The sequence below is a fragment of the Pleurodeles waltl genome, chromosome 8, assembly GCF_031143425.1.
Source record: "Pleurodeles waltl isolate 20211129_DDA chromosome 8, aPleWal1.hap1.20221129, whole genome shotgun sequence".
Classification (NCBI taxonomy): Eukaryota; Metazoa; Chordata; class Amphibia; order Caudata; family Salamandridae; genus Pleurodeles; species Pleurodeles waltl.
In genome coordinates this window covers 541,637,190-541,663,013 of record NC_090447.1, presented here as the reverse complement: position 1 = coordinate 541,663,013, position 25,824 = coordinate 541,637,190, and the positions used below count along the sequence as shown (strand labels likewise).

The window sequence follows — 25,824 nt, the reverse complement described above, 5'->3', positions numbered from 1 at the left end:
TATCACCAACACCACGGTTGCTATCATTATTACTGTCTCCACCATTATCACCATCACTCCGCCACTTTTAGCACTACCAAATCAAGTCTGGCTTTAATGAATTAAAACATGCAAATACACGCATGACCAATCGCTGCTTACATGTATTTGCTCATTAAAGCCATATCTCCTGTCTATGCCAATGATTGCACCAAGCAGCCCAACACAATTAGTGAACTGCCTTGAATTGTTCAAATCTATACATTTGCATATTTTGCCGTTGTCTGCCAGCACACGCCAACAATGTATTTGGCCTTGAATCTGTATGAAACCTGCCAGGGCCCTGGACAAACGAGAAGCATAGATTCTGATCCTCCAAGGCCGCTCACCAGCACCAGAAATTGCAGGCCGTGACACTGCTCTGAATTTCTGTTAACATGTATGGAATTTGGATACGATTCCTGCTTTTTTGTCAGTCAGCAAACATACTGAGGACATCTCATGCTACTGTACATTTACCAAAGCCTGCTGTTCTGACTTAGAGGATGCTCCAAAATCTTTGCACGACGTCCCTTTTTTCTGCTGTTCTTTTCCTGCACCTAACTCAAATAGAAATGTTCACCCAGCCAGAAGATGGACATTTCCAGTATCATAAATACATGGTTACGTGGACAAGCAAGCAGATTCTGACAATTAGAATTTCCATTTAAAAGAGGGAAGCCATTTATTCAGTGCAAATAAGGGTAGACTCGGGCCCGCAGTGAAGAAAATGTATGATAGTGAAATAGTGTAAATGTTAAAGCTATATTATGTTTATATTAGGCTTATTGTGTGCAAAACACTTCTGTACAGCTACTTATCTTCAAGAACAGCTTTTACAGTTGTGCGTTATAGGAGCAGATGCAGAAAAGACTTTAAGGAGGGAGACACTAAAAATAAAAATATTTAATTGCTTGAAGGGGCTGTTAGTATTGACTGGGAGCCTATACACTGGCATAGAACAGGTATCAATCAATCAATCAGAGTATTTGTAGAGCGCATTACTCACCCTTGAGGGTCTCAAGGGGCTGAGGGGATGGGAGGGCTGCTACTGCTCAAACAGCCCCGTCTTCAGATGTCTCCTGAAGGTAAGTAGGTCCTGTGTCTGACGCAGGTGGGTGGGAAGAGGTTTCCACGTCTTGGCAGCGAGGTGGGAGAACGATCTGCCCCCAGTGGTCGTTATGAGGATGCGTGGGATAGTGGCGAGGGCAAGGTCGGCAGAGCGAAGCTGTCGGGTCGGGGTGTAGAAGAGGAGCAGTCTGTTGAGGAATTCTGGTCCGGTGTTGTGCAGTGCCTTGTGAGCGTGGGTGAGGACTTTGAATGTGATTCTCTTGTTGGTAGCAGGTTTGCTCTACTTAAACAATTCTACATCAAGTTTGTCCCAAGCCTACCATGTCAAAAATAAGTGAGAGTCTTTTTCTGCAGACTCCTTTAGGGACCTTCCGGTGCTAGAGAGGCACCAAAGAGAATGTTTGTTTGTTTTTAACCACTGTGGTATATTCTTTTACTGACTACCGAGGCCATATTATGGAAGCATCAGGAGGTGCAATTGTAACATTGATCATATTTGCACAAATTCTGAACCATGCAATCTCAAGGATGTGTTACCTTCCTTGCATGGGCCCGTCTCTCAGGAAATAGAAAAATGCTTTTCACAGTGTCCCCATGCTGTCTTAACGATGAAGGCACAGGTGGACAAACGGACTCCTTGGAGACATACTGCATGTGCACCACATAGGAAACGGGTGGCCATCTGACAGGGTCTTTTGGAAGGCATGGTTTGTCCCAGAACTGCCAGGCATTCACCCACAGGCAGATGCACTAACAATTCACATCTGCCTGGCAACACGGAGGGATGTCTGCCCCCCACCCCACCACTTGCCTGAGGAGGGGATCCTGACCACTACCTGAAATTAGGTCAATAACCCTGACCGGAAATCATCAGTTTGTTTTTCACTTCTTCGTTGTCCCTAGTGCTGCAGTGATTTCAAGCCCACACAAAAGAGAGAGATGTTTATTAAAAAAATAAAAAAAAGATATGGACCAAGCCCCAGGCTCCACTGAGTGAGCCGAACACAGACCAGGACTATGCAACATTTGACATAATTGGGTCCCTGGTGCGATTTAGTGAGTTTGTAACACCTCTCTATCATATCACAATTAGAAGATTCCATAACGATTAAAAGACTGATCATGTGGTAACTAGAAATATGTGAAGCTTAACTGGGTATTATACATAACAGACAAAGAACTTTACTTTTTATGCCACAGGAAAATCCTTTACTCTTCAAGAACTGTTATTAGTTGGTCTATGTGGATGGTATGAGGAGCATGCCAACAAATCAAAACAATAGGAGGTGTCTCGAAATAAGGATATTAAAAGAAGATGACAGAAAGAAGTTACTCTAAATCTTTACAAACTTGGCATCTCACTTTACTGCTAGTGCCCGCAAATGTAAGAAAATACATGAAATGAATATCATTCTAAATTAAAAAGGCCAAAATTAGCATCTGAACAGCGTTATTATGCCCCACTCGAGGACTGATTGATTGTTCCACGCATAGGCCAGAGCTTAAGTGCTCCTTCATTGTAGTCTGCAGTCAATCAGAAATGCAGCAGAGAATACCTCTTCTCCCTTGCCCAGTGCCTCAGCTGTCACAAATATTTCACGTTCTGAATGGATTCCTATCAGCACTGACGTTTTATCAAAAATGATCTCGAAACCGATGCCTGTTCTTATTTACTAATGTTTTAAGTTGGTTCCATGGGAATGTCCTATCACCTTCTGCCGACAAAACACGTCTTTGCATCTGCTGATGCAAAAGACATTTACAGTATGTTGACTTTTACCTTTCAACAACAGTGATTAATTAACCATTCTTCAGTCATTTGGCATTGTTTTGTGGTCATGTTGCCTTTATGACTTTCTAGTCTACAGTAGCATTCTAATGATTTGATTTGCATAGCCTTTTGTAAATCATTTCAGGAAATGAGAATAGTAGTGGGGGGCGATTGTTGGTCTCAGGCACCCAGAGGCATAGCGAGGATGCCAAGGGTCCTTGTGCAAACAAGGAAAATTGACTTGTGACCATTGGTTGTGTAGTAAAATACAGCAATAATCAGGGTTGAGTGGGCCCGCTAAGCCGCGGAGCTCTGGTGCTACTGCATTTGCTGCACCACTGATAATTACGTCCCTGCGGGTACCTCCTTTTTGTGATACAAATGGACGCTGACATTACATAACGGGGGGATTTTTAAGCAGTGGTTTTACTGGGTGTCTAAATCTTAAGACTTGATTTAAGACTGCATGTGTGAGTCAGAAAGCTGCATGTGCGGCAGATAAAAAGCCTTCATCATAGCAGCAGAGGATGCTCTGGACATTTTTGAGTTTCCTGGTTCGGAGGAGGGGCTTTTGACCCTAAACTTGCTCACTCAGCACAATGGAGCTACCTCAATGGAAAAATCTCAGTTGTCTAGTCTAAGGTTCACTATACAATGGCTGCATGCTTAAGCTGCCAACACAGGTGTGGGTACTGGAGGTGTACCCCTAAACTGGGGTACTTTTTAATTCCCAGATTCAAAGTGTCCTTGAGGTCTTGAGAGGTTTTTCCCATCTATTCAAAGGTACTTTGTGGGATTTCTGTGCAAGACTGATCAGATTTACTAGGCAGTATTGCACAGAAGTGGTAAATGCAGTGCATAATTTGTAAAATATTAGGTGCAGGACATCAACATTTTGCTCAGAATCCCATGGCCTACGCTATTGAATGTTGGGTTACTGAATACTAACACAGCATAGTCCTAATTCAACATCAAGCTTATTTAATTCACCACAAGAAACTCCCTGTATCTTTGTTTCACGTTTGCAGGTTCTTTTTCCATCTCCATGATTTTTCAGTCTCTCTTTAGCCTCCTTTGCTACTTGCATGTTTTTCTCTCTCTTGCTCTCAATCAAAGTATGATAAGGAAAACTAACTGCCGGTACCCAAAAAGGAGCGCTGATGAGCCCCACCTTGGACTACTGACTCAAATTAAGCACTGGGTTAATGGTGGCAGTTTGGTCACCCTAAATTGGGCAGCTGGTCTGATACAATTCTCAGCAACATCACATCCACCAGAAAAGCTTCCTAATGGTGAAACCAGCATTGGTTCTGCTACTGAGGAGGCTGACTTCAGGGGTGTAGCTTCACGGTGGGGTGTTTGGACTGTTACACCCCCCTAGTAAATATATTTCTGATAAATAGTTGGGTACAGGCACTTTCAGTTGGATATGGTGAGGTGCCTGTCGGATTTCACCAGAGATATTTACATACACACAAAAAATACACACAAACTCTCCTCTGTTTTGAAAGTCTTCAAAAATGTTGGTTATTTTTTCAAAATCTTGTGTTTTATCTTACTTAGTAACCCTACCAATCTGCATTTCTCTCTTTTTCTACTGCCCATCAAGCCCCTCTTCATGCACCGTAACATTAAATGCCAGTGTGTTGTTGGAAAATCTGAATCTCACACCCCACCAATCACACTGACCAAGCTATGCCCCTGACTGCCATAGCTTGCTTTCAAAATGAGTAGGCGGAACACAGAGGAGGACAGGTGAGACTGCTCTAAGGCCCTAAGGCCCTCATTTTGTCATTGGCAGTAAAAGCCGTCTACCGCCATGGTGACGGCTGCCAAAATACCGTCACCGTGGCTACCATCCGTCCACCATATTATGATCACTGCTGGACGTCCGCCACAAGAAGGGTGGAAATCCGGCAGTGATCATACTGGCGGACGGTGGTAGGCTGGCGCTGCTACCATGGGGAGTGGGGGGGGGGGAGTGAGAGGATTTGAGGGGGTGGGGGAGTGAGAGGATCGGAGGGGGGTGTAAGGTGTGTGTTGGGGGGGGGGGAGCCGCACACCGGTGACAGGGAAGGAATTCCTCGTCACTGGTAGGGCCTACCACCATGGTTTTCGTGGCGTTGCTAATGCCACGAAAACCATGGTAGTAGACAGGGTCAAAATGCCGCCGGCTGAACTATGCCAGCAGCCAGGCGAGATAGACATCTCCGGCCTGGCGGCTGATACCGCCATGGCAGTATGAGTGGAGAAGTGGCAGGTTGGCTGCAGCCAACCCACCATTCTCATAATGTGGCAGTATGTACCGGCAGCCTGTTGGCGGTTTTCCCGCCACAGTAACACTCACCGCCGGGGTCATAATGACCCCCACAGTCTTGACAGAATATGCTATTTACATTTCAGGACTGCTGCAATCGCCTCATAAATTGGGTGGTGAAACCTAGAGGGAGAGAACTACCAATGACTGAGCGGAAGTTTTCTACCAGGGTGACTGTAGCTTTTTTTAATGATTTGTGCTAAAAAACATAATATTTGTGTACTAAAATTATTTTGTCACAAAGCTGATCTGGGATCTTGTTAATGTTTCAATTCTGTTTGTCAGCTGCCTATGCTTATCATTTAGCAAAGCTGTTGGCTTAGTACCTAAATCTATCCAGTACATGTTGGTTTGTTCATTGATGGAGGATACATTTGTCAGAGGTTTCAATGATGGGTGAAATAGTTGATGAGTGAATGGGTGTTGCAGATTAGGTGGATAGACAGATGGAGAGATGTAGTCAATTGGCTGAATTGTTGGGCTTTTAAGTGAATGTTCTGAATCCTAAGCTTAGCTTTCACACTCTATGTTTATAATGTGGGCTATGCCAGGTACAAGAAAAATTGGATTTTCCAGGTAGGTCAGATCATAATTTAAGAAAAGACACAATGCGTGTCACCTAAAAAGCCAGCATACAAAAGCTAAACCATTTCAACAAATAGGATGAGGTAAAAAAAAAAAAAAGTCCCTTTCAAAGGCCTAGTGTGTTGTGATGTCAGTACCTAGGTGGGCCTGCTATCAGAGTGTCAGGGTCTCAGGACACATGAATTGCGATGCCTAAGGCATTTGGGAGCAAGAGAGTGAAATTAGCTTAGCTCATATCCTGCACCCCGCCTTGGTTGTTCAGACTTTAGAAGGTCCACGTAGCTATCTTGCCTTCAGTGCTATTATGAAGGGTTGTATGATGGAACCACGCAAGCTGGAACAACGCATGCCTTAACACGTGATCAGAACAACAAACACATTGTTTCCACGCATGCCTTTACCACGCATGCCTTTACGATTTTTGCTGTAAAAGCAAGCCTAGTAAAAGGCATGTGTGGAAACGGCATGCGAAATGGCATGCATGTTTTTTTCATGCAACCCCCCCCACATGCCCTGAGGCCCAAAACTACCCCCACCCCAAATACCTAAACTACCCTGATCCCCCACCCAACCTGAGCCCTAAAAAAAAAAAAAAACTATCTCAACCCCCACCCCCCTAAAAACTAAAGTACCTCACCACCCCTGAACCCTAAAGAAAAAAAAAAAAAAAACAATCCCCCTATCCCTGCCCCATATGAATAAAATACCCTGACGTCGCCCACGAGCCCTGAGCCCTAAATAAAGAAACAAAACTATCCTGACCCCCCATCCCGCCCCTAAAAACTCAACTTCCCCGAGCCCTAAAATAAATTTTAAAAAATACCCCAACCCCCCACCTAAAAACTAAACGACCCAGACACCCCAACCTGCCCTGAGCCCTAAAACCTTCCCCCAATAAGTAAACTACCCTGACACCCTCCATGAGTCCTAAAACCTTTCCCCATAAGTAAACTACCCCGACCCCCCACCCACCCTAAGTCCTAAATAAAAAAAACTATCCCGATCTCCCACCCCTGCCTCTAAAAACGAAACTACCCCAACCCGCCCTGAACCCTAAAAAAACAACATCAACTCCCACTCCTTCCCCATAAAGCTAAACTGCCCCAACATCCCCCACCCGTACTGAGCCCTAAAAAAAACCCTAAAAAAAACCATCCTGAAACGACCTAAAAACTAAACTACTCTGATACCCCAACCCGCCCTGAGCCCTAAAATCTCCCACCCAATAAGTAAACTACCCCAACCACCCGGAGACCTCAATCCACCACCACCTCTAAAAACTACCCAACAACCCCGTACCAACCCTACTTACCTCACCGCATCCTCTCCCGATCTTTCCTCCTCTTCTCTCCTCCCCCCTCCTGCCCTTCCTTAAACCTTACCCCGCCCCTTTAGAATTAACTACCCCACCCTAAGCCCTAAATTAAAAAAAATACCCAATCTCCCCCCAACTCTGTCCCCTAGAAAAAATAAAATAGGCTGCCTCCCCTACCCTAAGCCTTAAAAAAAAAAACAAGACACCCCCACCCCTTAAAAAAAAATAGCCTACCCCGACCCCCCCAGACCCCAATCCCTTAATCCACTCCCCGCCCCAGCCCCACCTACCTATCTCACTGCGTCCTCTTTAACAAAGCATGGCCTTTTCTGTGCCTTAACCATGCATAGGCGTAGTTTAGCACATGCGTGGTTAAGGCACAGAAGAAGCAATGCGTTGTTTCAGCAAGCGTGGTTATGCCTCTGCGTTGTTTACAATGGGTGGTTAACGATGTTTCCCATAATGAAGGCACATGTTGCTTGCTGCCATAAACTGCTGAGCACCCCCTTTCCCTCCAGACACCAGCTTGCCAGTACCCAAAAAACCGTGCCCCTCTTGGCAATCACCTAGCTTACATAGTGCTAGCTATGACCTTAAGTACCGCAAGAAGGGCCTCTCAGCAGAATATGAAGATGAGTCTCCAAATCTCACAGATATTCATTGGGCTTGGACTTAATGGGGGTCCCTCTGCACCACAAGGGCTGGGGGAGCCTGCATTACACCCCTGGTCTTGGTAATGCAAGGGATCGTGATCTCGTTTTAAGCCGGCAGTGCTTTCAATACCCAAGCAGATCTCTTATTTTTCCATAATGCACTTTCCTTTTGCAGATGGCAGCCTGGCTAGCCCTTCTATTTTTATTTTTAGAGCCCCACATACTTTACCCAACCACAATGCATTGACTGGGCAGGTGGACTTTAAATTGTAAAAATTACGTGTACCTCTTACTACGAAAACAGTGTAGTGCATTTATTTGATTTAACACAGAAAATAAAGTAGCCCTTCAGACCAAAGCGAGGATTTTGGGTTCTGCTCTGTTACAAACTGCTTCGTCTTGATACAGGCTGATTTGTAAACACCTCGATTAAAACAAAGACTTGCTACCAACTATTGTTTTTCTGCGGATAAAACACAGACTATGATTTCCACTTTCAAAGACATGATATCTTCAGGTGTCACTGGATAAACACACAGGGACAAAAAAAGCCCATCTCCTAACCTTTACTAAGGCTTCCCCTGATACTAGACCCCGTCACTAGTTTACTCCTGAGAGAAACTTCTTTGACAAATTGGCCATAACAAGGCTCCCGCTGGCCCTACCGCTGGTTCTGTGACACTTCTGATGCCGGTGCCGTGAGCGGGCAGTAATGAACTCCGAAGCAGAAGCAGCAGCAGGAAACCTGGGGAAGGCAAGACACCGTCCCTTAACTCGGGCTGGGCCCTGCTCTAAAATGGCCGCAAGCCTCTAACAGTGAATCCTATGGATTTACTCTGGTGCCACATATTTCAACAAGATGATTACATAAACGAAGGCAGGAAAAAATGGCACGAGCATTCCATTAATATGCTCTGTACTTCGAACTGACCAGCCAGCGTTGCCGCACAGCACTTTGTGCTTTATGCTGCACCTGACGTCCCAACAAAGTGCTTAGCAATAAATAAGGCGAGAAGCACAATAATTAAAGCAGCCACAGTGAAAGCAGAGCAGTAGAGTATTAGTAAAGTCAGTAGGTGGACACAAAAGAAATGGGCATGAACGCTTTACCAAGTGTGTGGTGGCAATATGTTAGTGGTAGGATTTTCCCTACCCTAGGTGAAGATTCACGCTGCCATCAACTACCTTGTTCTGTAAAGTGGGACGCAGTGGCTGCTTTTGGGGCAGTGATGATTGCCTACTGGCTGCACCCTAGGAAACTGCTCAATATTGCTATACTGTAACTTTAGTTTAATAGATCATTTGGGGTTTTCCGTTATCCTCAATAATTCTATTTTTATGTCTTGCTTCTTACTGCACTAATGCGATCTCTAAGTGCCACAAATACCAGATGTTGTTGCTATCCGATTTAATCGTGCTCAATTTACAGATATCTGAAGGATTTAAATAAAAGGATGTCAACCACACCGCGATTCAAATTTTTGACCATCCAATCATTGTATTTCACATTGGAGTGCTTTCAGCTCACCAAGCCATCCTGCCAGTTTAATGAAAACAGTTCCAAAATATGAGCATGATCAGCATGGCTGATTTACTGAGAATTATTTTCCTTTTAGTTTAGTTTCATGTCTATTGTCGGTTTCAGAATATTCTTCAAGAAATGGGTTTCAACTACAAAGAAGAGATTGTTGTGGAGACCGCCCAGCCTGTCCAAGGTGTAATACTTTTAGCACAATGCAGCCAGCTTTTAAGGTTACTCCAGCTTAAAGAGGGCAGCAGCAGAGACTGACAAGGACAGGATGATGTGACTTTATATTGTATGACTAGAACCCAAATGGGCCATGGATAGAAGAAATTATTCTAGTGGGTATAGAGAGCCATTTGCAGGACGAGTTAGCACAGTGCTATTTCGTTGAAAGCACTAATAGATGTGGCTAATATAGATTGATGTATGGGACTGTAGCTAAGTGAGGTGGGATGTGGGGAGAGAGATACGAAAGTACAGGATAAACATCATAGATTGTGCCGGGGAGGCAATGACAGAAAGATTTCCCTGTGGATGGACAGCCTCAGGCCAAGCTTTGTGTTGGGTGGCAGTTGACATGAGTAAATGAAGAGGCATTCTGGTTTTAAAGTGTTTGACCTAAGTCAGGGACTAATGTCAAGCCTTTGATAAAAGTTTAAACTGTCAGCTAAAGCTAGATGTCATCTGCACCTTGGAGAGCAGCAGCGTTGTGACTAGCTGTCAATAGCCCAGTGATTCCATGGGTGAATTAAAAGAATGGGTAAAGGATAGGGTCTCGGGCAAGCCAAACAACCATGAGAGAGGACAAGATCTGGAATTATCAATCTTTAAGAAGTGAGATATCTTTCAGAGTCAGAAGGAAAACCAGCTCACAACCTTATCACTACAACTATTTTAAATTCATGGTCTAAAGTATCAAAGGCTGCTGAAAGGTCAAATAAGAGTACAATGTGGGGTGGAGGGTTAACTCCTTGACCGTTTTGCACAGTACTCTATTTTAAGATCTAGAATTGGCACTTTGTTTACTCTTCTTACTGCATATGGGTTTCCCAAGGTATGAAAATTCACCTTTTCTTCTCAAGTTTTCTGAAATGTAATTTTGCTGCTATTCGATTCCCATATGCACCGAACAGTGGCACATTCAATTTTGGTTAATTTTAAGATAAGAGGATCTAAATGGTAAAAGACTTAGACTATCTTTCTATTCCCACCCTCGGTGAAATCATCTGTGGGCCCTAAATGAGTGTAATCTTGTGGAATTTACTTAGAACAAGAGGATATGGTGCTTAGCTGGATGCATTTTAAGTAGTTTGTTACATTTTTATGGGTTTTGGTTGACCCGTAGCACCTACGCTGCTCCAATAAATCGGATGGCAAAATGGTCTGACTGATCTAATGCAAATGGTTGAAAAATGCCCAGCAAGGTAAAGGGAAATAATCAAGTCTAGAGATGAGGTCTATCTAGCTGTTTCAGAACTCCTAAGATGACACATCCCAAAAACTATTGAGGGTTTCCCTGATCCCCCCCAAATTCTCATATACATCTCAATGTAAAGATGCTATGGTGGTGCTGTTTCAACAGTGCAATCTCATTTGCTCTAAAGAGGGTAGGTGATGTGCTGATCCTTCAGGGAGACCAAAGGAGACATTAGTGACCTCAAAAAACGAAATAAAGAACCGTATTTAAACTTATTGAGCCCACTTTGATTGTATTGCTTTAATTACCTCAACTGTGGGTCTAGTGACAGTGTAGAAGAAAACGTTTCTTAGAGTCCGAGCCTGACCATGGAGTCAGGGGCTGACAAGGACCGCAGATCACACAGAAAGAGAAGCTATTATTCAAGGTGACTGGTGTTGCATGCACACTAAAAAGGCGGGGGACCACCATGGGACGAAGCAGCAGCAGTCATTACTCGTTCTTTGCATATTTGATGTGTTGAAAGGGAAGGAGGGCACCTCAGGTGCCGCTTTGTAGGACTAAAGAAGTAGAGACAGAGAGATCAAGTCCCTTTCTAGTGGTCAGGTGGTATGAGGGCATGGTGGCAGAAGGAGGAGCTGCCAATCCCATGCTCATAATCAGAGGGCCTACATAGCTGAGTTGAAGATACCAATGCTATGTCTCTCTGGTTAGCAGACTAGGGTTGGCGGGCACTGGTCCTGCAGATGTGCCGAGAGGGAACCGAGAAATAAAATAAGAGAAGGCATTTTCTGTCCTGGAAACATGGGAGAAGGGGCTCGGGTACCTTATTTTTAAAAGGTGCATCGGGAGTTGTGTGCTGAATGTATGTGGAGGAGTAGGTCAGAGGGCTACTTTAAGGGATGAGATTTTTTGTCATTTATTTATTTTCCATAGTGGGTAGGCATCCCAAACAAATGAAGAAAACGGGTAAAAGAGTCAGATTTATATAGCTGCTCCCTTCACCATTAGTTTCCATCAGAAGCAATTTGGGAGGAGCTGAAAAGAAACGCTTTCACATATGGATCTGGCTCTCCTTAACCATTTTCTAAAGGTTTATTCTATAGTAGGGGAACCCTTCGTTCTCTACTTTTATCATTACAACCAACATTAACTTTGAAAACGACAGCATGTCATTACTTTATGTGCCATCCATGATCACAAGCCAATGACTATTTCTTTCTTTACAAAATGTGAAAGCATTTCTTACCGAATTCTCTTCTGCTCTATATATAAATCGAGCAATTCCAGATTTTTAGGTCCCTATTCTGTCGAAATACTGGTCAAAATGTATTCAGAAATGTATTTAAAAATACTGGCCATGCACACTGCGAACGTATGCCAAATGATTAGACACTGTGCTCAATGCTGCACGCAACTTTGCCATAAGACATTGGCACAGAAGTAATAAGTCTGGTAGAAGCAGAGTGAACATTATTCTCTTCTAGGAAAACTATTACAAAGAAAGAAAGTCCCAGCTCTTTTCTGATTTAGTAGTAAGCCACGGAGAACAATCTAATCACACTAGCTTACCTACTACAGGGCAGAGAATACTACTACTTTATTTAAACACTTAGGCACTTAAAAAAACATTACATACCTTAAGAAAATGCAGTTATAATGAACAAACTATGGAACTGATGCTGCACTGGAGTGGACGCTATATTGCTTCAGACATGTCACCCGACGCCACTTCTGGCGTCGTCTGAAGCAAGTGCCCCATGCCTGTGACATGAGAGCTTTGAATTGTCCATATCGAGTCCGACACCTGGGGTCCTTCTGCAGGTGAGAAATCTACACGTAGAAGTACCTTCCTGGACTTGGAGACAGAGATCACGAGTGATCTGCAGTGGGTGAAAAAGGAGGCAATACTATCTTGCATATGGTTGACAAAAAAGAAAATATAGGTGTGGGATTCCTACACTGGCATTTGCATTGAAAATGTTAGACAAAATTGACCTTGAGCCAGTTCATTTTTCATTACTCTGTGGTTATTCTCCATGACCTCAATGGCTGTCTTGGCAAACCCCTTGTGAACTCTTCCTTGATTTGTTTGTGAAGTAAAATGAGTTTGCTAATGATCAAACAGATCCTAGGCTCTAGCAGATGTACACAAAGCTATTTTACTTAAATTATTGACTTTCCTTGATAAGTAAGGTGACACCAGTAATGGGAAACATGTACTGGAAGTTAAATGAAAGGCCAACAAAAAAACAGGGAGGCTGCTACCCCTGGGCTACTAAATACATAATTTATAGCATTTAAAAGCAACCTCTTGTTCAACTTGAAAGTGAAATGTGATAACAGGATATGTGGATGTGACTGCAGATACGCTCACCAAAATACGGAAAAAATGAGAGTTCAACTGGAGAATAAAAAAAGTAAAGAGTCACTCATAGAGAGAAAGGCTTTATTTTAATATTCCCATATTAAAAAGTAAGCCAACTGTATGTGTTGATTTATTGATGGTGACGTTTATATACCAGGGGATATAAAGAGAATGGTAGCAGGCCGCCAACACTAAATGAAAGAGACAGGCATGGTAATGGAAATCAGTCTGACAGTAGAAATCAAAAAGAACAGCGCAGCACATGCCGCTAACATGTGCAAATGGTGTCGGCCCCAATAACCGCTGGATGAAATTTGCGTAAGATGGCACATTAGGACTTTGTTCATATCTAGAGGCAAATGCATTTTTACACGATCACTGAACACAAAGTGAACTGTTTTTCCGCTTTGTCCATAGCCAATGAGGCATTTCATTGGGTTCAGAGTAATTCTGAGGCAGGGAAAAGATTATTCTTTCCTGGGGAGAATCTGTATTCACAGTGTTATTTGCAAAAAGCAAACCGAGCTTAAGAGCAACAGAGTGCTAACAACTGACTTGAGCCCAGGAGAGGGTGTGCGATTCTTTTCATAAGGAACGATATATATGTAGGTTACAATCGTGCAGGCAGGGAGTACTTTTGATGAAAAGCCAAGCCTTCTGGACTTTTCATTCTTCCATTCGTTCATCTCGATTGTGGTAATATGCTTGCTCCAGATATGGCGTGGTCTGCCTGAGGCTATGAAATATAATCATCACATGTGCTAAGGTACCATATTTGGAAGCCTGGTAAGTTATGCAGCTGGTTTACAAAACAAGGGCTTGGAAGTGTTTCCTCAGTGCTGTCCTGAAGTGGTTAAACATCTGCTGATCAATGTTCTAGCACGTGTATTAACTAAACAAATAGTACAGGGCACGTATCACCAAACCATAAAAAAGATACATCTGACTTATTACATTAAGTTCAGGTTTGCATGCGACGCACACTACAACCACAGTTTCAGTTAAAAATCATTTTTAAACCCAGGAGCCCTTCTACTAATGCATTACTTCACATGGTGCATCACCATGCTTTTAGATGTTATTAACGTCAACAAAATTATTTCATTTAATTTCATCCTGCCACAAGGTCCTATCACTACGTTTCCACCCACTTTACAGCTGTTTTTCTTAAAAGGGTTGCAGGAGTCACACATCTGTTCTTATTTGACCCCTCCCAGCGTAAGACCATGCTTTAGCGTTGCACTCCCCAATCCTAATGTTTTTTCTAACTGATTACCCTAAAAAATAAGCTATCACTCAGGATTTAATTCGAAGAAAAGCCTTCGTGGAACACAAGCTTTATTCTAGATGTTTAATCACTATAGAAAGAGTATTGGCTGGTAAAGAAGTTTAGATGGAGTTTCGTTATCTCACTGAAACCCTTTTTGCTTTTAATTACAATTGATTGATAATAAAACAGTAATACAGCAAAACACTCACATACTCTACTGTATTTGAGTATTTTATTTCCCTGATATGGGGAGGTTCACAGTGGTCTGGATGTACTTTCATGGATGTCAAGTTACAAAAAATATTCTATCTGTGGACCTTTACTCGTGAATGTCCTTGTGCAGCAAAATAAGCTGTGCCACGATGCCTCTGCTCACATCTCTCAGGCCTGCTCTGTGATATTCTTTCTCAGTGGAAATAAAAATCTGAAAAGTCAAGTGCAGGTACTCCAATCCATGTTTTTGTGATGATCACCAATGTTAAACACAGTTCTGCTAATAAGAGGTTGACATTAATAATGTCCCTACCCTCTTCCTCGGGGTGACAGCTGCCAAGACTAAGCTGGCCATTTAGGCAAACTGAACATTTCGTGGGGCACTGCAGCCAAGCTAAGGGGCAGTTCATCTAGCCTTTGGCTCAGCAGGTCTCCCAAGGAGGAAGCAGTCTTCCAGCAGCTAGTGGTAAGCAACAGCACAGGAGTGCACACCATAAAATGTTTCAACAGGGGAGCAGGAGTATCATGCATCTAGGAGTATGAGAGAGTGTACAATTTACCCTGAACATCGTGCATCTAGCAGTACAAGAGGGTGTACAATTTACCTTCTCTGCCCGGGCAGCCCCGGGAAATTTGAGAAAAGACCAGTCATTCGGGTGCGAGCAGGAGGTGGGAGCATGTAATTACGAGGAGGCTCCATAGTTCCATGTGCTGCTCTGAGCCATTCACCAGACTGGCAGCCTGCAGCCGCCATAGACTGGTACAGGACACGGGTGGGTGCTTTGCAGTCACTGGCAGTGTTGATACTGCATAGTGCACTGCTTCAGATTGACATAGCATATCAAAGTAGACAGTGTAGAATGGCAGTGGTCTTTATTTACTAAGGCACTGAGAATCTATCCAGTGCCATCTTGCATTAGATAGAGGGCCAACATGAATAGACCACAGAGAGCTGTATGTTTCCAGTCAAAGGAGGATTCGGTCATTGTCGTGGAGTGTGGATTCTGGAAAGGCAGTAGTGTTTTTCACACCACGGTAATGCCAATACTACATGGTGCTTTAAAAGACAGGCTGACCAGTTCCTTGGCTATTTCAGCATTAGTGAAGGCAGAACAAGAGTGTGCTTGTAGTGTCTGTATGTTAATAGACTATAAAGTAAACACAATCTGGCAGTATTGTCATAACTTTTCAGAGGAGAATTAGGACATCTACAACGTTCCCATAATATGTTGAGGTACTGTTGTAATTTGAAATTATATGCATTTCGGACTCGAGCAAATACCAGTTTGTGAAGATATAGGCAATAAAGAAGCTAGACCCTTCCATCTTTGGTATTTTTAAATAATATCCATCTTTTGGGCATTACTCACATGCAACAGATTTTCAAGTCTCAAATATGAGTATCAATTGCATGAAAATAATTCAAGAGTTGAAGTCATTTTTGAAATGCAAAGTAATTCATGTTTGACTGTATTACTTTTCTTAGAGGAGTCCGTGTTATTGCTTAACAAAATTAATTTATTGCTTGAAATTAATGACATAAAAATGGAGGCAAACCAAAAATGTTATTTGTGATGTTCTGATTGCCCTGGCTATGTTTCAAGTGAATGACGAGCAAAATAAACAATTAAATACATTCTACCGCCATATTCCTCATCCTCCCTTCCCACAAACGCAACTCCTCACATTCATGGCTTGCACGACCAGTTCATGCTACTGAGCCACTTCAACCCCCAACCCGACCACTTTTCTAAAGCCCGCATTCTTCCATTTATTTGCCTTGGTTGTTCCTGTCAACCTTTTAACGTTTATACTACATTCTCGTCTAAAAAAAGAAAGAAAAACGTGTTCTCTCTACTTTTCACTTCCAATAAGCTTCAGGTGTCGAGCTTCGCTTTTCAGCGACAGCATACTCATTTATGTGGAACAACCCACTGTAGGACCTTGATTTCAATTGACAGAGCACAATGAAGGCACCTGCAGTAGAACTGTGTGAGCCATACAGCTTGGTAAGCTTATTTTAATCTCGTTTATTATAGCAAAATTACAGCTGTGTGCAATGATATCCATGATTCCATGCTGAATTACTTTCAAATGACAGATATATTCAGGGTGTTTGATTGCAATAACAGGAATTTGCAGTACTGCATTTGTAAAAGACAAACAAGCTTTCACGGATTGCTTGAGTAACCACGGACTTTTTTTTTTTTTTTTTTTTTACAACTCAGAGGCTCCTCTCGACCCTGAAACATGAGCCCCTGACAGTATTTCCGTTCATAGGCTTTTCTCCATTTTTACCACCTTTTGTCTTTCTGGCAGGATGCCTGGCAATTTTTCTGTGGATTATTCTACAAATTTTCTTCCAAATATGTTAAATAACCAAACCATACTCCATGTCCTTCTGCTTCACCAAATAACCCTACTTTTCCCTTTGAATCATCGGGGTAGTGATAAGGGTATGTGTGTGTGGGGGGGGCGGGGGGGGGGGTGCAATGCTTTTTCTGGGCCTGTGTACATGCTTTGCCATCTATTTATATACTTTGAAGATAGCCTGCCCTGTTTAATAATGGCGAGGTAGCTAACAAGGCTTAGACTACTACTTGGTGCCTTATGCTGGATTTGTTTTTTTTAATCCTTTATTGAATGCCTTTTTTATGACTTGGGAATGGGTGCTTGTGATGACTGGAGCCCGGCATGAAGTTTTTAACCAAGGCTCCTCAAAAACGTCTGACATGCCTGTCCATCATTGTTCACCTTAATTATAGTTCCATACTTCTTATTAGCCTACCCTCTTAAAATATCCCGCTACAGCTGTTGCCTTTATGTGATCAGCATTCACTTTAATGAATCTATTTACGTATGTATGTAGGGGTACTTAAAGAACTTGAATCCACCTACATGCAATGCAGTTCTGTATTACACCCTGTATTGTACTTGCATTTATAAAGAACCTTATACCTATTACGAGGAGCTGAAGCTATAGGCACCCAAGAAGCATGGAACCCAGTTGCCGGGGGAGGGGTGCTTGACTGGGAGGTCATCAATTAGATTTCTAGCTTTCAGTATATAACAGAGGGGAGAGACATGAGGGAACAGAATATATGCGCTTTACATGAATTTACATTTATGTGACTTTATATTTAAAAAGAGTACCACTGTCATACAAATTGTCCCACTTCAAAGGAATTACAGACAATTGATAATACATTCGATTTTATATATATTAATAAAAGATTATGTCTGAGGGAATTAAGGTTTCATTGTTTATGTTATTGTAACTGCTAGCTCCCTTGACCTCACTAGACAAACAGAATGATTTTAGAAGAGGCTGAACACACCAATGACAATTAAATCATTACCAAATAAAAGTCTTTGATTTTGGGTATGTTTTTTAACAAATTAAGCACTACGTCAGTTACTGAATTGAGTGCGTGTGATTTGGTGAACAGAGAGAAACTGTGGCAACTTATGGATACAACGGGGGTTGACCAAGATGTGCTTGAATTAATTAAACGTTTATACACTGACCTTACAATCTCAGTTCAATATGCCCAGCATGGAGAGAGATCACTTTCTTTCACATCCTTACGAGGAGTTAGGCAGGGCTGCATTTTAGCACCATTTTTATTTTTATTATACATCAATGGACTTTATAGTTTTTTAGTACAAAATGGTAAGGATTTTCCTAGGATGGATCTAGACAACTCCCGGTCCTATTGTTTGCTGATGATGCTGTTTTGATTGCCCGCACAGCAAATGGTCTCCAGACTTTATTAGACCTCTTTTTTACCTTTATGCAGGATCTCAACTTGAAAGTCAATTTTGTAAAGTCACATATTATGACATATGGCCCTCGAAACACACGTACTACATGTTTTACCATGGATGGAAATATTTTAACTAAAGTGAAAGATTTCTGCTATCTAGGACTGCATTTAAACTCCTCCTTGTCATGGTACCCCCATCTTAATTTTAAGATTCAACAAATGGAGAGAAACATAGAGGCGATTCCGTTTTGCTCGCATACTGGGTCACAGGCCAGTTCACCAGATTATTACGCTTTATAAATCTAAATGCATCGCTGCAGCCATGTATTGGGCGGGCCTTTGGGGTTACATCAAATCAGCCCGTCTACAACAAATTGAGAATACATTTTTGCACAGGCTGCTTCTGGTACCTAAGAATGTAGCAAATATTATTTGCCATGAGGAGCTGGGAGCACGGTATATTGAGGACTTGGTTGGTATTGCCCCTCTTTTGCTATGGCTAAAAGTTTGGTCAAACTCTGCGGCCAGCTTGGTACAGGAATGCATTACAGACTGTATTCAATCAGCTAAAATTCCATGGATTACTTATGTTCAAAATTCCTTTCGGAATTTAGGGTTAGAGAACATGTTTTCTAATCCAGGATCTCTACCTACTAATGCGAAGGTATTGCTTAAATCACAATATATAGAGTATGCTGCAAATTGCAGATATCAAGAGGCAGCAAAATTGGAAACATTCGAACCCTAAGTTCAAATTTCTACCTCCTCAGTGCTAGAACCATATTAAACTTGGTTTTCAAGCTCCTCATCATATTCTCTCCTTGTTTTATTTAGATTCAATTTTATACATTTTAGATTGGCTTTTCCAAAGAAATGTACTTGGCATAAGATGCTCCCAAACTGCCCTTGTGACAATCTCTCAAAGCAAAGCATGTGCCACTTTTTCTTATTCTGTCCGCTTTATTCTGCACCTAGACAATTTTTATCTTGTCAATTTTAAATAAATTGCAAACTACATCCTATCAGGAGGCACTGATTAATATTCAAAAACTCTCCTCAATACAATTATGCCATTCTGTTTTAAGCTTTATTAAATTGCCTATGGCCATTAGGAAATGATATGAATTGATTGAAGTAGACACATATTAGTATAATTCGGCATCGAATGATTTTATTTTGATACTGGGCTCTTACCTTTGTATTGCACACGTTTGTATTTTATAGGGTTGTCTGGTTGACTGACAATGGCAATGTATAGAATTTTGTGATACTGTTGATTGAAGATGTTTGTGTGTATCTCTGCTTTTAATATTATCACTGTATTTTAATTATTTACATTTTTAGTTTGAAATGTATTGTACTTTTATAGCATTTGCCGAATAGAGATTCTTTGACTGACATTCACTGAAAATGTTCTAAATGAAGGTGCTTCCTGACAGTGCAATTGAATGGCTTGTGATATCATTAGCAAACAATATGAAAACAATTACAATTCACTTTAGTAAAATTTAAAGCAAAAGGAGGCAGAGGAAGGACAAACATACAAAATACCTCATGGGTATGGAAATTTCTTTCTGCAAGAGTAAGCAGCAGGTGCTTCGGTACTGCAAAAAGCATCAGCTGATCGCTGAATATGGTGTTTTAAGCACAAGCAGATAGTAGACGGGCTAAGGGACAACCGTGACACATCCCTCTCTGGATCTTGCTTGGCTTGAAAGGAAACCATCACAGTCTGCTTGAGCTATTGGCTCGGTATATCATTATGTTCCCACAGGGCCACTGCCTGCTCTTTCTAGAATGCATAACCAGAAACTTCATTCATACCCCCCACTGCTCCCACTATCGCTGCCAATGACAGTACTATCACTACTACACATCACACACACAAGTGTGACAATTCAGACTTTAAATATACATTAAAAAGATTAATACATGCTTTGGGTGACAGGTATTAGTGATTTTAATGTATATTCAATTATTAAACAACAGCTCTGGTGCTCCTCAAAAAATAAGACAAGCAACGCCACCGTGTGGCAGCTGTCATAAGAGCCAATGTTGACAAAGAGTCAGTGCCGAGCACCGGAATCCACCGGCTCTAATTAAGCACTGGCTACAATACCTCCCATGGGGACGGGGTTGCTGATTGGGAGCAATCAAGACTGCAGGACTAAGCAGAGAGAACCTCAATGAAATTAGTTGGAGCATTACTAGCCAACCCCTCCCCCCTCCACACCCAGCCCCTGAAGGCCTTAGGTGTAAAGCTCGAAATGTACAGGGGAAGGAGGGAGTTAAAACAACACTGATTACGGACGTTGAACTAATTCAGCATGGAACATAGTGTTTACATAACAGGAAAGTTTATTAAATAATTAAAAAACGGTGTAATTTTCTATACCCTGACTGAATGTAAGGGAGAAAGGCGAACCAGGTATATGGGAAACAATCGTGAGGACGTATAACGCGTAGTTTATGCAACAGAGAGAAAACCTACTCTGTGTGGGAGAGGTGCTAAACATTACAATACATATATTTTTTTACATTACTTAGCCACTACAGTTATCTGATTGCACTTTTATGTAACATTTTCTTACAAGTGTTAATAAAAAATATTTCAAACTGTAATAAGCAATATGAATATTATACCATCAAATACAAACAACAGTGACACAGTCGCAAAACTTTCTTTTCCTAGTACTACTTACTTTAGGATCCAGTTCCAGCTAAAAGGTAAGGCGCTTCTTTTTGTTTCAAAGGCCTCTATTAGACTAACATGGATTAGCAATGTGCAATTAATGCCCTGCGACTGTAATTATAGTTTCAACAGAAGCTCAATGAAGCAGCTATTTATAAGCAAGCCATTTGGATTTAGCTTAGCCGCTCTAAGTGAAGGTCAGAATCCCAATTCAAGCAAATAGAAAGAAAAAAAAATCAATATATCGAGGAGCTTCTATTGTTCCCTGTGTTGTACTACAGTGACATGGGTAAATGAAAAACAGGCTCCGGTCAACCGCGATTTTAGTAAAGAAAAAGAGGGCTACAAAACGTAAACACATCTAGCACTTTTGTAGAAAGTTTCATACTGCTGTACAGTGTCTTTTAGCTTGGAAAAAAACTGTTTGTGCCTCAGTTCTGTATAACAAGCACGACTAGGCCATTTGCTGGAGCACCACTCAAATGGCGGTGTGATGGCAAAAACCCACAGTATCATCTAACTGCAACCACACTAACATGATTATTTCATTTTATTGATGATGTATCAGGCACCAAATGTCACTGTTAAGCTACTTCACAGTGCCACAAAGAACCTTGGAGGCATACACGCAGAGAGCTATACGTGGTGAATAGGAAGATAGTACAAGAAGAAACAGTCCGGCAAATTTCACAGCGCCCAGATAGATGCATTATAGCTCCTGTAGACTGAAAGCTCAGAGACCTCAAGTGCAGATCTTCATTTGTGCCGGTGGTAGCAGGTGGTCAGCATCTGTACTTATTTTAGGTACTAGGTTTTATTTGTCATCATCAGATTTTGACCCAGATCGAGAGAAAGGAGTGAAGGCAGAGACAGACGGAAAAACAGTGGCAAACGGAGAAAGAAGGGGTGAAACAGACTCTGCAAAAATTAGACAAAAAGACTAAGGGGGTTATTACAACTTTGGAGGAGGTGTTAATCCGTCCCAAAAGTGACAGTAAAGTGACGGATATACCACCAGCCGTATTACAAGTTCCATAGGATATAATGGACTCTTAATACGGCTGGTGGTATATCCGTCACTTTTGGGACGGATTAACACCTCCTCCAAAGTTGTAATAACCACCTAAGTGTAGGGTGGTGGAGGGAAGAGACATGAGACAGAACCATGGCTAAGGTAGTCTCAGTCTCTGGCAACTCCTGCATATAGCAGAATTGGTGGTGGACCCCTAAAACTTTATAACCACTTTTTTTTAATCCAATTAAACACTGCTCAAGTGTCACTGAAAATGAGTGAGGTCTTCATTTAGTGGTTGGCTTGAGTGCTCATTCATCTTATACCTGGGGAGGAGTGCTGGCACCATACCTCAAAACTGACTTCAATCAGACCTCTGATGCATTAGAGCAGCTTCTGAAGGCTGAAGGGCTGCAAGAAGCACCCCCAGATCCCCCACAACATAGAAGCCGCTCTCCTTACAGCAGGCAGAGTTCACGTAAGTGTTTTTCCATGTCACCTGAGCCCGGTGCATGTTACTCTTTCAGAATTACTTTAATGTGTATGTCTGTTTTCCGAACGTTTGATGGCGTTTTATTATTTAACATTCTATTCAGCATTTTTTATGAATTTTTTGAAGTAAGTTCCCGTGAAGTCATCTATATGCTAATTAGTTCTCACTCCTGAGGATTTTAACACCTAACACCTCTGGGGCTGTTTGCTCTTACTTTCTGAATAGTGCAAAACGCAGCCCACTGGTGACAAAGTACGTGTTTGTGGTCTCCACCAATGACAACAACGATTCACAGAGTGCAGACAATGTTCACATGAAGGGATGTAGCTTAGAATCCGTCACCTACCCGACTCTTGCCCAAGCTGGCCCACGCTTGTGTCCGGGTTAGAACGGATTCTGCTCTCTGGCGATACTGGAATGTTGAGAATTTTTGGCACTTCAAAATGCTGGGGCATGCTCACTTCCACACTGTAGTCAATAGATGTCAACGCTTCGCATAGCGCAGGGGATACAGGATTCTGAAAAAAATGTTTATGTTTTACCATTATCATACTATCTTTTTGTTTGGCACACAGGCTTTAAATTAGAAAAACGTAAGTACATTAAATCACCGAGTGTCATCAACACTAACAAATACAGGGAAAACAACTGATACACAGATTTGACCCTTAAAGCACGAGCTCCCCAATTAAGACATGCAACACTGAACTGGCCAGCTTCACTTCCTGCTGACAAGAGCAATCTAGTGGCTTCCCTCTTTTGCTGCCCCTATTTATGGCAAACCTTTCATTACCATCCTTTGCCTATCCAACATGCTTCTATCTAGATAGCCATTTCCCCCAGTAATTGTCTATCCATGGTGGATCATATATATCGCAGATCCAATTCTCACAGACCCAGTTATAAAGAAGGCTTTTATTGGGGATGACCTTGTGTGTAAGGCAGATTTTGAATTATATTCTAGCAAAAATGGGTAGATAGTTGCGGTCTCATAGTATATGTTTTCTAATGTTGGCTATGGGCTATCTACTTAAGGACTGCTATGCTTTCAGATCCTCCCAAGTATGTCTAATGATGCCTGTTGTCAGAAAGGCATTAACAGGACCCACAATACAAAGCCCCACAAGTTAGTGTCCGCTTTGAGCACATGTAATGGGATGCAGTTCAATCACATGGCTTTACTGCCATTATGTTAATGTAAAGCATTCATTAGCTCAGTAAAAGCGAAAGAATATATCATAAAAGGCCAATATTTTCCATGTACAGAAGAAGCACTAACATGGTTGGCCAAGTTAGAGGAGTGTCCATAGTTAATTTGATAAATTGGGTCACCCAATCAGTGGAGCTGGAAAACAAGTTAAATATGGGCCAGTGGGTTATTGTTCACTGAAGCCGTGTTCCAGGTTACCCACTCGCTGTCAACAGCTACCATTTTTTCCTCACCCAGCTAATTTTGTTTTTAGGCCCTTTGGATGGCATCTTACAGGAATTCTCTTCATGGTGCTTAAAACCCCTTCTGTTTAGCCTTTACAGAACTCTTTCTCTGCCAAACGTTCCAGATTAAACAATGAGTAATTATCTTTTAAGATTGACTAGTGTCCTTCAGTATCGGTTTACTGGGATGCACTACTGAAGAGGTCATCTAAAGAACATGAAGTTTGTCTATTATTTGCAACATTTTCTCCAGATAAGGTACTACAGCTTTGACCATCAGAAACACTTCAGCCTCCTGACCCAGCTTTGACCAAATCACATTTTCAAGACTTAAGACAGTCTGTGCTGGTGGTGTTACATTAACAGGAATATGAATAGGATCAATAGATCAATGTTCTTTGATCATGATAGTGGTTAGGAGGACATCACGGTCACATTATACCATTTGCTTCATAGTTGAGTCCTTCAGCACAGATTAAATTATGCAGTTAACGAAGACATTATCATAAATGCACAAACAACCACTAGTACGACAACAAAAGGTGGCAGAACTATTGGATCCGTCGCTGCTTCCAAACGTAGGAGCCTGGACTGGCTTGTAGTGAGTACCTAGGGGTACTTACACCTTGCACCAGGACCAGTTATCCCTTATTAGTGTATAGGGTGTCTAGCAGCTTAGGCTGATAGATAATGGTAGCTTAGCAGAGCAGCTTAGGCTGAACTAGGAGACGAGTGAAGCTCCTACAGTACCACTAGTGTCATATGCACAATATCATAAGAAAACACAATACACAGATATACTAAAAATAAAGGTACTTTATTTTTATGACAATATGCCAAAAGTATCTCAGTGAGTACCCTCAGTATGAGGATAGCAAATATACACAAGATATATGTACACAATACCAAAATATGCAGTAATAGTATTAGAAAACAGTGCAAACAATGTATAGTTACAATAGGATGCAATGGGGACACATAGGGATAGGGGCAACACAAACCATATACTCCAAAAGTGGAATGCGAACCACGAATGGACCCCAAACCTATGTGACCTTGTAGAGGGTCGCTGGGACTATTAGAAAGTAGTAAGGGTTAGAAAAATAGCCCACCCCAAGACCCTGAAATGTGAGTGCAAAGTGCACTAAAGTTCCCCAAAGGACATAGAAGTCGTGATAGGGGAATTCTGCAGGAAAGACACAAATCAGCAATGCAACAACGATGGATTTCCAAACGAGGGTACCTGTGGAACAAGGGGACCAAGTCCAAAAGTCACAAGCAAGTCGGAGATGGGCAGATGCCCAGGAAATGCCAGCTGTGGGTGCAAAGAAGCTGCTACTGGACAGTAGAAGCTGAAGATTCTGCAGGAACGACAAGGGCTAGGAACTTCCCCTTTGGAGGACGGATCCCTCACGCCGTGGAGAGTCGTGCAGAAGACCGCCAACAAGCCTTGCTAGCTGCAAATCGTGCGATTAGGGTTTTTGGATGCTGCTGTGGCCCAGGAGGTACCAGGTTGTCGCCAATTGCGTCTGGGGACAGAGGGGGCATCGAGCAAGACAAGGAGCCCTCTCAGAAGCAGGCAGCACCCGCAGAAGTGCCGGAACAGGCACTACGAAATGGAGTGAAACGGTGCTCACCCAAAGTTGCACAAAGGAGTCCCACGCCGCCGGAGGACAACTTAGGAGGTCGTGCAATGCAGGTTAGAGTGCCGTGGACCCAGGCTGGACTGTGCACAAAGGATTTCCACCGGAAGTGCACGGAGGCCGGAGTAGCTGCAAAAGTCGCGGTTCCCAGCAATGCAGTCTGGCGTGGGGAGGCAAGGACTTACCTCCACCAAACTTGGACTGAAGAGTCACTGGACTGTGGGAGTCACTTGGACAGAGTTGCTGGATTCAAGGGACCT

General features: G+C 42.3%; 1 protein-coding gene across 1 annotated transcript in view; it reads right to left on the bottom strand.

Annotated features, from left to right (window-relative positions):
- CFAP47 (cilia and flagella associated protein 47) overlaps positions 1 to 25,824 on the bottom strand; it is a 2,216,809-nt gene that overhangs the window by 1,205,046 nt on the left and 985,939 nt on the right. Inside the window, exon 45 of the mRNA XM_069204610.1 lies at positions 22,834 to 23,005. Coding sequence (XP_069060711.1) covers positions 22,834 to 23,005 — 172 coding nt within the window. The remainder of the gene's footprint in view (positions 1 to 22,833; positions 23,006 to 25,824) is intronic.